Source organism: Gymnogyps californianus, chromosome 2, assembly GCF_018139145.2.
Source record: "Gymnogyps californianus isolate 813 chromosome 2, ASM1813914v2, whole genome shotgun sequence".
In the NCBI taxonomy this organism is placed as follows: Eukaryota; Metazoa; Chordata; class Aves; order Accipitriformes; family Cathartidae; genus Gymnogyps; species Gymnogyps californianus.
Genome location: NC_059472.1, coordinates 120,433,503 through 120,446,072, shown reverse-complemented (window position 1 = coordinate 120,446,072; position 12,570 = coordinate 120,433,503). Strand labels below are relative to the sequence as shown.

The following is a 12,570-nucleotide window of genomic DNA, read 5'->3' as shown; positions in this document are numbered from 1 at the left end:
TATCGGTGTAAAGTCCTGTTCACCAAACTGCTGTAATATATGTCGTATACCTAAAGTGTAATTATCTATCCTGCAAGAACAGGATTATATCTTTCAGCAGTGCAGTGGTAGATGTCTTTCAGCATTAGACACGCTTTTTCTAAGAGCCAAGTGAAAAATTCAGCACAACAGAAATAGTTCAATATTGTTAGAAGAAAATAGATTAAAAGGTTAAAACAAAGTCAGCTTTTTCAAGGGAAGTCAACAAAGATCTCTTGCAGATATTTAACGTGAAGGATCCAATATATATGCTTGATGTACTCCCAGTAAAATCAGTGAAGTTACATATGTACTTTGAAAACAGACATAATTTTTAACAGCGCATCAAAGATTAACCTAAAAAATTACTGCAGGTCATCCAGACAGTGATGTGTGGAGATCACACTTGGTTTGAGCAGGGGTAGGTACAGGTGAATACCTACCTGGTCATCTCCATGGGTGTAGTTCTTGCCTGCAATGTGATTTAGGCAGGCTGACTTCAGTGATTTAAACAGTTCCCTCATTGCCAGTACTGGACATGTGCATGAGCCCTGTCTGGTCCCCTTCCCATGTCATCCAGTGCTGTCACCTTTGAGGTAGGTGGGACTATTTAGCATGGTATGAGGGAGAGCGAGTGCTGTGCTCAGCCAGGAGCAGAAGGCCCAGCAGACTCCTTTCCTAGCAGCTTTTCAGAAACAGTGAGACAGTCGAAGTTAACCCGGCTTTCAGCATCTTCTCCTTTCCTCTGTCTCCTCCCTGTTGCTTTTGCCTATTGGCAGCTCTGAAATGTCACGTTAATGAACAAGACAGAGAAGCCTTTCTAAAGAGCATTGTAGCCCAAAAGTCCAAGATTTTTCATCCTGCCAAGCTGAACTATTTGGACTATTATTCCTATTGAACTTTTAGAAATAAGAATGTCATTGCTGCAAGGTCTGTCTTAGCAGAGGCTAAGGATGTTTGTCTGTAATCGCCTACATGTTTTGGGGCAATGAGCTAATCTGCCTAAAATAGTGACCTAAATTATTATTAATTTATGTTTGAAGAGTAAGTTAGACCCAGAATCTGGAGATGAGAATTCAGTCTTTTTCATGCTGAATGTAAACTAGAATCCATAGTCTTCTATCCTGCGTGAGTACTCAGAAAACAAGATCTTGGTGAAAACACCAAATTGATGTAGCTGTTTCAAATATCTTTCACAGCAGGGGTTGGGCCAAATTTGGTTGCCTGAACTTGAGTTGCAACGGAGCAGTAGGTAGAGATAAGTCACCTGTCACCAAGAGCAACCATTTCTGAGATGAGCTGAAGTTAAGCATGTGGGATACATTTGACCTAAACTGATAGATGCCTAATGAGTTTTTGCACCTACAGTGTCAGACTGTAGAGGGAAAAGGGCAGAATGAATTGCTGTCCAGGATGCAAGAGCATTTTGATTCCTAAATGCCAATTTATCTGGGACTTGTACATAAAGTGCTGCCCCCACAGACTGCAGTGATGGGAGCGCAGCAGAGAGAGCTGTTTTGGGATGCTGTGCTCTTCAGCATTCACCTCAGGCCGAAAGGACAGAGAGAAATGGAAAGAAAAATCCTGAGCGTTTAACTAAACTAGCAGTGTGGGTTTTTTTTTTTTTTCCCTTCTCGAACTCCAATTTAACAATTTATCCTTAAAAGTTTTGGTGATCTGGAAAGTCCACTTTTGGTGAAATCCTTTCTTTAATGTATGTGTTTAGAGGATGCATTGTGCAGACTAATGCAGAATAATAACAACACTGCATTTGGACTAGATGATCATTGTAGGTCCCTTCCAACTGGACTATTCTATTCTATTGTAGAAGTTATTCTTTTTGTCTTTCATTTTCTGTATGTCCTCATGCCTCTTTTATCTCTTGTTTTCCCATACGTCCCTTTTGTCTACTCTTCTCTCTATTTTTCTCATATTCTACTTGTTCTCAAATAAATCTTTAAAAAAAACATCTTATAAATAAACTTTCTTTGGTAAATATGTATATTAAACAACTTTTCAGGAAACCCAGTAATTTAATTCTCCAGTGAAAGCAGCAATTTTATTTTCCAAACAGCATTTCATTTTCTGTCCTTGAATCATAGCTATTTAATAGCACCTCTCCAGACACATACAAATGACTTGACAGTTTTATTTTTATTTGCATTTCCTGTATTGTATTATGTATTATTTGACTGTATGCACATTAGAAAACTTAATCTTTATCTTATCAGTTTAGAGCCAAACAATAGCTTAAATGGAAAAGATTAGGCTTAAAAGAATTTAAAACTACTTAAAGAAATTAATTTGAGTTACTGAAACATAATAACAGCCCTCTGTTTATGTGTAGAGGAGTCATACATGATTTCTTCTCTACTGATATGGAAAAAAGCTGTAATATATGTTTGAACTATGTTCTAATGCAAAGAAAACTTTTCCCTAGAATTAGAAGCTTGAAGAGTTCATTATCTGTGGGTTGGACTTCCTTGTGCCATTCCTTAGAAAATCCAGCTGCTGTGGATGGGAGTTTTTATTCCAGAGCAGCAAAAATTATTATTTCTGGGTTTAGACATAGACTATTCACTTGGTTGTCCTTCTTGCACAGCTTTAGTTGAACTTCTACACTTTTTGAAAACTCTTGTGCTGGAAACTTATTTTAAAACAGGACTTTCGCTGCCTCAGATGGTTTTTCTTTTCCTGTGACAATAAAGATTATACAGATAGACATTCCTCTCTTTTACTTATGCTTCATAAATCCCAAAGGGGGCATGAATATCTTGTGGTCATTATGCTATCTACTGGCTATTTTGCATAATTGGAAGGATTTTTTAATTTTAAACTTGAAAGCTAAATTATCTAGAATTAAATAGATTCAGTCCTGATAGGTCTGTCTCTTGCTACAACAAAAAGTCACACTTTTAAACTGGATTTACAGTGCAGGCTCAATATTTATTTCTTACTAAAATTAAAGTAGTTGTTTCAGTTAAGGTTTCAGCTTGTAACTTGTTTATCTTCTGACATATCCTGGCAGAATAAGGTGGCTTGCATCGAGAGACATCATCATGGGAAGTTCCAAAGAATCACCCCAAGTATTAGTCATATATAAAAGCATCTTATAATTATTGGTAATGCAAATAAAGTGCATAACAATTTCATCAACATGTTGCGAGCTTATATTAGCATTACATTCTAATTCAAACTAATGTGACCCAAACATGTTCTTTTCATCTCCTTTTCAAATAATATGCTACTGAAAGCTTTCTGGATAGTTTTTATACTTCAGGATACCTGTTATTCAAATCACAGATATCCAGGAAACTTTTAGGTTCAAAAAGTCCGTGGTTATATTTCTGCAAAGTAATAATAATAAAAAAGGTTAAAACCCACCAACGCTCAACAACAATATGCAAGAAAAATCTAACTCAGTGAAGTCAAGTTCTTTCAAAGGCTCTGTGTGATGAATGGTAAGGAAAGACTTTATGAATCTAAATTAACAGAGCAAGTTTTATATAAAACTGTGTATATATAGGCTGATGAATTAATAATTAATATCACTTTAGCTTAATTTCCTTAATGATGTAATGTATGATGAGTGTACATGTATTGCTCAAGAAAGTTGCCAAATAGAGAACAAATTATTTATAAACATCAGTGGAGACATGCTGAATAAAACTTTCATTTTTCCCAATGTGCAAACCCCTCTCTATAAGCATTACTTTCAGGACAAAACCTGGAAAGATTGCCATAAGAAGCATAAAGAACCCTTTTCTTTATGTCCCGTAAAAATAGAAATGTTTCCTTTTCATGCTCAGTCTATGTGCATACTACAATGTCTTCTAGTAGTTATTTTTCACATTTTTTTCCCATTTGTGAACTGACTATATTGAATTCAATGATTTTTTTCTTTTCTTGCAAAAATTATTTTCAAATGAGTTGAAAATTAAATTAATGTTGAAAATTAATATTAATATATACAATAATATAATAACATAATATAATATTAATAATATAAATTGCTTATTTAAATTGTGCTGTAGAATATGTATTTTATAGTCTTAATATGAAAACTATTTTGGAAATCATTTCAGTATCTCAATGCGTAAGACTTTAATAATTCAATAAAATTTGAGATAATACTTGAGGATTGCTTAAGAACAATTAAAATCTATTACTATATTTGTTTTTCCTGCCCACATCTCAAGAATCTTAGAGCATCAGTTGCTTTCTTTACCTGTTCTAAATGGCTGAACGACTACTGTATTTGTATTAGCAAATACAGTTTCCGTAGCCAGTATGTACCAAATGCTATTCTAACCTCGTCCTGAGCAGAGCTGATAAATAATACTGTGTGTTATCAAGCTATTTAAAAGTGAATGAGTACTAGTTTAGTTGAGGTTGTAGGGAACCCTTTTGGAAGGGTTCTTAACAAGAATTAATTGAGAACATGTTTTGTATACTGTAGAGATATTTTGTTTTCCTAAGGGGCTGGAGAATTACTGTCACACATTAAGATTTCAAGAAATTGAGAAGATGCTGTTTATTCTCATATGGTGTGTAGCTTATGATGTTGTTTCAGTCTTTGATGGAAAAATAAGTCTGTGAAAGCTAGTTGTTCTTTTCCTTTTGATCTCTGTAAAGTTCTTTTATCTTCCACACCATTACTGTAAAAATTCGAACTACTAGCCTAGTCTATATACATATTTGTCTTTTAAGTAATAGATTTTCTTTGAAGGAGAGTTCCCTGAGCTTTGAGAATCTCTTATTGCTGTTTTTCTCATCCTTTATTCTATTGTGAGATATCTCATTCTCCTGGCAGAAAATAAGATGTAATGCTTTTAAGAAGAGTCAGATAGGAAGACTTGCCTTTCTCCCTTCCTCTGCAGCTCATGTTAAGCCTGTATCTGTATTCTCAAGCTGGGATCCCCGGGTGCATTTTTATCATCCTGGCTGCTTAGGCTCTCATCCTGCACGTGGGTGTCTGTGAACGCACCTCTGTGCTTATATGAAGTTCCTTAATGCCATCATCTGTGCATTGTCTCTACAGAGTTAGACTGTAGCAGTGGTGGGCTGGCCTTCCTAACAAGGAATGAAGTTAAATACTTGAGATACTTAATACGTGACTGTGAATGCTTCAAGTTGGATGAGGTTGAATTTCCTTTTATGTTCCAGGCGGATACTTCACAGAGATTTGAAAGCCAAGAATATATTTTTGAAAAATAATCTTCTTAAAATTGGTGAGATTTCATACTTTTTAAAGATACCTTCTAGTAGGATATAACAGTCCAGCAGACATTTTGTCAATAAGGAGATTTAAATAAAGTCATGCCTGATATAGCATTTTGATTTGCAGTCAAACATTTATTTGACAGTCAGACACAGGAACAGGGGCCCAGAGAGGCAGTGAAATCTCCAGCCTTGAGGGTGCTCCAAGCTTGGCTGGACCTGGACCTGGACCTGAGCAGCCTCATGTAACTTTGAAGTTGGCCTTGCTTTGAGCCAGGAGTTTGAATCAGATGACCTTGTGAGGCCTCTTCAAACCTACATCATTCTGTAGTTCTATGATTTTGTGGTGTTTTTATTTTGAAGAATTACAGAAAATTGTTTTTTCCATATTTTAAAACACTGGCAGTTTTTTTGGATGTACAGTCATTGTACCATGTCTAACAATAAACACAAAGAGTTTATATGAATAGATATAGATTTATATGAATAGATTATTGTTTCTGCTGTTACTTTTAGGGGACTTTGGAGTTTCTCGTCTTTTGATGGGTTCATGTGATATGGCAACTACATTTACTGGGACACCATACTACATGAGTCCAGAAGCACTGAAGCACCAGGGATATAACACAAAATCTGACATTTGGTGAGTAGTCAGCATGCTATTTTGGTTGGATTAGGCATTTATTTTCTAGGTCAGCATTTGATGTTATTTAGGAACTACTTTTTTTTTTTTTTTTTTAAATGGCGCTCTCAGTAAGGTGCTCACACTACTCCACTAAAACTGTTCCAGGACATTTATATCATATGTTGCAATTTGAAGGTTTGCTCTTTGTGTTAAGAAGCATGTAGTTTGCTATTATTCTGGGTTATCTGGGACTTCAAAGGCAAGTAAGATTCAGGTCCAGTCTCTGCCATGACACAGGATGATTGTGGACCAAGTTCAGGTTTTGCTAGGAAGGGGGAAATATTTTTCTTTCTCATATTGAGATAGATGAATGGAAAGAAGCAACTTTCTGTGAAACTTCCAAGTGGACGAGGAAAGAGTGATTCCTGGCTGAGAGGGAAGCAGGAGGACCTTCTTAGGAACTGAACTGAAAAAAACTGGCAAGTGCAAAAAGAAAGAAGGTACTTGGAAGGGGAGCTGAAAATGGGAATAACTGGAGTGTTAAGACAGAAGCAAAAAGGCACTGTTTTAGAAAAGGCTCAAAGGTAGAAAGAAAAGTGTCAGTTCTGTGCTTAGATGGCACAAACTCTTGAGATCAAGACTTCTGAGGTGATGATTAGAGAATCAAGTTGAGAAGCTGAGATCTCTTGAAAGACGTTAGGAAACCTTTAGGTGTGCAGATATTCTTGCAAGCTAAGATGAAGAATGATTTTTTGGAATGGGGAAAATATCTGGCTTGTTTATATTTAAAACATCTTGTGTTTTAAGATGATAGTTAAAAGTATTGTGTTTTTTAATTCTGTCATAGTATTTTTATATAAAATGTGCTTTGTTTCTTCTCTTAAGAGGTGTTTTTTTTCTGTAGGTGTGCATATCTGGAGGTTCCTTTTTTATGAATATTTCAAATCAGGAAATTTTCTTCATAAAACGTTTGGCCACTGGAATGTAGTTTGTTTACTTGATAATTTACTCTAACTTCTGCTCAGTTCTGCCTTTTCAAATTATACTTGTGACTGCAGGGTGTAATTCTAAAAGTTAGGAACAGTCATCTGTACTTTCAACTGGTAGCAACCATTTTTCACAGTTAACATGTTCAATCCAGTCAACGGATGTGTCAGGAATCTCATCTCACGGTCTGTGTAGCTGAACTGAGATGGATTTGATGTCAGATTCTCTCCTGTTTATCTGTATCAAAACAAATATCAGTTAATACATGTAGTCAATAAAATATATTGAGAGAAGATTTCAGAAGATGTCAAAACAAGTGAATAGACAGGGAAACCTGCCTTTTGTGCTCTTTTACTGTAAAGAATAATTTCTCTTATTGCAGTTGAAATGGAATGTAAAATACATGTTTAAGTTCTATTTGTGGTTACAAGCGTCAATCCATAGAAGTCATTGAAGTTGTACAGAGTAAATGAAAGCAGAGTTTGGTCCAATATTTTTATAGATGGTGTGTTGATCACCCTTTTAAAAGTTACAAAATAGCAGAAAAAAGCCCCCCCCCCCCCCCCCCCCCGATATTAGCTTTCTGCTATACTTTATTCATTTTGTAATCTTTCCAAAGCAGTACCAAGAGCACTCATCTGAGGGTGGAAGTGCCTTCAGTAGGAGCTTCTTGGCCCTTACTGTAGGGGCACTAAGGAGGAGATGCACCCTGACTCACTAGACCCCCAGCCCACAAAACCCTTCTCTTTCTGAGCCAAGAAACTCTCTTTTGATCAGGACTTGTCAACTACCATGACTCATATGTTTGATGGATACTTTCATCATTTCATCTCTTTGTTTAATCTTTTAATAATGATTCTGTTTGATTTTTTTGCATTTGCCCCATTTAACAGGGGCCAAAAGACGAGAGGTCCCTGAGCACCCAGGGGAGCCCACCCTAGAAGCTCCATGTGAGGTGAAATCCTTGTGCCACTTTGCAGGAAGTTCAGTTGCTCATCAAGAAGTTGCCCAAGTCTTTTATGCGTACCTGAAGTGACGTTCTCTCTTCAGACTTGTCCTTCTGATCTCTAGCAGAAGTCACAATGTTACACACAAAAATTCAGAATTACAAGTGTTCCTATGTTAAATGTAAGACAATGTAAAATATCTTCTAGAGAAGGCAGTTATTGCTATCTCACTATGTTATAATGGTCCTCTCAGTGTTCAGTTCACTTAATCATTGTTCATTGGAAAGACCTTAATTTATGCTGCGTTAATGATGTGCTCTAAAGAGACATTGTGCTTTTCAGGTTCACTGAAATGTTCTGCAACTGGCTCTTCAAAACTGGCTTGAATATTCACAGTGCAGCAGCTGGTGCAAGAAGTATTGTCCTTTATAACCCAAGGTCAATAGATGGGAAAAAGCCTCATGTTTTATAGTTTTTATGTACAGAAGAAGTTCTGCAATTAGGCTAGAGAAGCTGCAGCGTTTATGTTTGTCCTTAGTTAAAATTTCAGGGCTGGAGTTCTTTGCTATTCCATGTTTTATGCCAAATCTTAATTCACAGGAGGCAAATTAAAACTGGCATACATGTTTTCCTTACCATCCCTGAGCCTGGACTGGCCAGGAAGTAAGTGAAAGCCTTTGCAGATGACACAGTCTGGGGTTTCCTGCTTTCCAGGCGAGGAGCTTCCTCGGGGCGCTGGTCTCAGTTCAGCAGTTCACCAGCCCCTCTGCCCTTCGGTGCTTCCCCTTAACGAGCCGGCAGATGGAGAAGAGACAGTGCAGCGCCGGCAGCCAAGCTGAGACAGTGACTAGTTCAAGAGGCCAGGATGGATCGAGGATTAGCCGGTGATGTGTGTGCATACATTTGGCAGCTGGGGCTCACTTTTACACAAGCATAGTGTGACCCAGAGGCATTGCTGTGCCGGGGTCCTGGTGACCCTTCCTGGCCTTACGCACTGTGTGGTGGGACCGGCGCTGGTGTTGGGGGTCAGCCAGCGTTCCCCCACCACTGGCTCTATGGCGCTGCATTCATGTGTCAAGCAAACTGAAGACTGTGTCATTTTAAGGCATTTCTTATGGTCAGGAAAGGTGAAGCCATGTGGTGGGACATGGTTGCAATCTGTTTCTCTGGGACAGTGAGCATTTTATAATTTATAGAAAACAACACAGAGGGAGACGTGTGAAATAGCCAGTAGCCTGGTGACTAAGATGGTCCCCAGTGGTGTGAGGGACCAAAGTTAGCATTTCTGGTCTGAATCGGACAGAGACCTTGGTCTGAACCTCTGATATCCAAGAGGAGCAGCGGGGTGATTTTCAAACCTTTCCAGGCAAAAGTTTCATCAAACCTCTGTGGCTGACAAAGCCTCCAAACTTCTTCTTTAACCTAAGTTCATGTTCCAGTGACACTCTTTCCCTGGAAAATGCCTGACCATCTCTGTACTTGTAGGAACACGACAAGTAGGACTCATCCCCTGTGTTAAACCACATGTACTAGGTGTATATATTAGATCCTTTGGCCTTAGACTGATTTAGCTTATTAGTTCTTTTGTTTTACAAGGCATGTGTGGGTTTTATTTTTTTATTTGGGAGAGGTTTTTTTTAAAATATTGTTGATAGGAAATAGTGGGTCAGAATCTACCCAGATTACGTCAATGTCATCCAACTAAGACTGTTGAAGAATCATGGCAGAACAGGTCTCCCAGCACCAACAAATCCAGATGGAGACCCGTCAGCAATGTTATTAAGAAAGCAATCAGAGATCCAGGGGGATTACATGAAAGTCTACCAACAAAGTAACAATTTTAATCAGCTTTTATTTCAGTCCGTGCAGTGACTAAAAATCATCACTCCAGCCCAAACAGACATGGGCTTCGTGACAGGCTGAGAAGAATCGGCATCTTCTAACTCACAGAACTGTTCAAACAAAAAAGAAAACATTTTCTTCCAGGGAAGAGTAAACAAAGAGCAGGTACTTAGTGCATTCATGGCAGTTGTGACTACTCCCTAATGCATTGGGTGAGTGCTAACTTTTTATCTGAGGTTTTCTGAACAACAGGGATACCTTTGTACTTTCCGTTATCTTCATGCAACCCAGAAAGCCCAGACTTACCAAATAGGTCAATGATAACTGCTGCAAATGTTCCTAAAGCTAAAGGGTGCTGTTGTATCTTCCCCAGAGATCTCTTTTGTTCCAGAAAACTGGCATTCCCTTGGCACAAGGGCTTCCAACGAGTTTAGGTCCTGCTTTTTTCATACTGGGGACTGAGCATCACTCTTGCTCATCCCAGTGGAAACTATCTTCCTGTTCAGCTCCTGAATAACATTACCACGATTTGCCTGCCACTAGTAGTTAGCACTGTATTGCACCCACAGTTTTTTGCAGGTTTTCTAACTGTGAGAGCTTGGAGTTGTTCAGATGAGACTCTGAAATCTGTACTGGCTGGGAGTCTGCCAAGGATCAGTATAGGTCCTCAAGTGCAAATATTGAGTGCCCGTCTGTGCAATGGCTATTCTACCTATATCGTATTTTGTTTCTGAGTGCATGAGATAAAATGTATGCAAACAGTTATCAGCAATAACATTTCTCTCTTCTTTTCAAAGCTATGAGCATATAAGGTAAACATCCAGGAACTTTTCAAAGGATTTATGCATAGTATATGTTATAAATAATCTCAGAGGCAGAAATGATAACAGAAGTAATTTAGTTGAAAAACAAATGCTTTTTTCACTTAGAGACTTAGCAAATTCTTTGTAAGAGAGGTATAAATAACTTCCTTTTTGTCTTCCAGAGACAAAGCAATGTCACAGTCACATGTAAATCCATTGTACTCTATGTCTTCCATCAAGTACTATCAGATTTTGACAGATGGTTTGTCTGTAGGGTTTGGGTAGATTGGGGTCCCTACACCACAGATCTTGAGACTTTTATTTTAATTGTGCTTGCTTGTCTGTGCTTTTCCCCCAGTTTGTCTTTTTCTTTAATATTAACAATCCAAAAATGGATTTTTTTTTTTTACTGCCAAATTTTATGTAGAATAGTTACCAAAAATAGCAGTAAAAGCAGTGAAGACCTGAAAAGCAGTGGCTGAGAGAGTTGTGATGGTATGTGTGTACATGTACATATTCCTCATAGACTCTGGAGTCAGCAAATTCTTAAGACCTTCTGGTATGATCAGACTAAGAGATGTAAGCCACAAAGGTATATGCATTTACATTATCTGGCTTTTGGAGTTTAATTTAAAAGGTAACTTGGATCTTACAGCCTTTGAAGAACTGTAACATAGTTTGGAAAGATCTACAAAAGACCAGAAGATGTTAAAAGGACGGCAATGCTTATGTAAACAATTAGCACCAAAAACCTCAGGGTGGTTTCGCGTGAGAAGTTAGAGGTCTGTCAGTCGATATTGTAGAGAATGCACTGAAGCCTGTCCAGACACTCTGTTTTATGATGTAATTGAGCATAAGTAGCTTCAACGTGAAATGGTCATACATCAATTTTGCTGAAATGAAGTGCTGTTTAGGACCTTTGTCAAACCTATTCATGAATATAGGGAGCCGTCAAACCAAATGTGCTGGCTGGATAGTTTAATGACCATTTTAGAATTTTATAACACTGGCGGTTATACAAGCTAAGATTCTAAAAGTAATTAAATTATATGTTTGGGTCATGTGCAGGTTGCTTATGGGAATCAGGAAGCAATTTGCTCTTGCTGAATAGGCTCCTTACAAGATGCTTAGGCCAGAACCGTAGAAACACAACTGAGAAATGCAGTCTTGAGGCAAAAGCTTGGTGGTAACTCCCTCAGGCAATTGCAGCTCAGCAGCTGTCCTGGGAAGAAATAGCCTTGCTCTGGGACCCAGGACAGCATTTCTTGGCTTAGGAGATATTGATTTAATTTCAAAGAATTGTATCCTGCAGTAAAAACTTTATTCTTTTTCCCTCATTTTTCTTTTATTTTCTTCCTTTCTTTTTCTTTCATGGGGCAGATGGGGTTTTCCTTGGGTAGCCTGTTCACAGCCCTCGTTGCAGCGGAATGCCCTGGGTATTCTTTTCATCTTTCTGCAAAGCCTCAGGTGTAGTCAGAGTATTAAACTAGATGAATAAAAGGGCTTCCCTGATGTGGCAAATCCTGTGCTCCTAACGGCTCATTAAGCAGTTTCTAGCTGCCAGAATCAAGCAGCCTCCAAAACAGATTGATTCTGCAAAAAGCAGTTATAGTACAGTCTGTCAGGTTGGGGTTTTCCTTCCTTTTTTCTTCCCTCTGGCTGGTTTCTATTTTTGTTTGATGCTTTCAGATGCCATGTGTGCAGGGTTTTTTTGTCGTTCTTTTTGTTTTAAGTATTTTCTCATGTAGTAATTATCTTGTTTCAGAGTTTGAACATACATCATAAATATCGATCATCATCTGTGTGTTACTATTTACTGATTTTGGAAGTTTGAAAGCTGGTTGACAGTTAAATCTTTAAAAAACTAGGCAATTATTTATATACCTCAGTAGTTGGACTTTATGCAGTTGTTAGCAAAAATGTTCTGCTAATTGTTTTCACATACTGCTTGAAAAGTACCAGTGAGTGAGCCCCCATATTCTCTTCCTCTTCCTTATTTGCATTGTATGTAGAGCCTGGGTTTCAGCTTTAAAATTATTTGCTCTTGTTCTTTTATTGTCAGACAGACCGAATCAACTCCTCTTCTTTAACTGAAATGAATAATTGAAACTTTATTCATTATTTGCTT

The 12,570-nt window shown here is 37.9% G+C and overlaps 1 protein-coding gene across 1 annotated transcript in view; it reads left to right on the top strand.

Moving 5' to 3' along the window:
- NEK11 (NIMA related kinase 11) overlaps positions 1-12,570 on the top strand; it is a 102,000-nt gene that overhangs the window by 25,501 nt on the left and 63,929 nt on the right. Inside the window, exons 4-5 of the mRNA XM_050891934.1 lie at positions 5,185-5,249; positions 5,755-5,881. Of these exons, the coding sequence (XP_050747891.1) occupies positions 5,185-5,249; positions 5,755-5,881 (192 nt within the window). The remainder of the gene's footprint in view (positions 1-5,184; positions 5,250-5,754; positions 5,882-12,570) is intronic.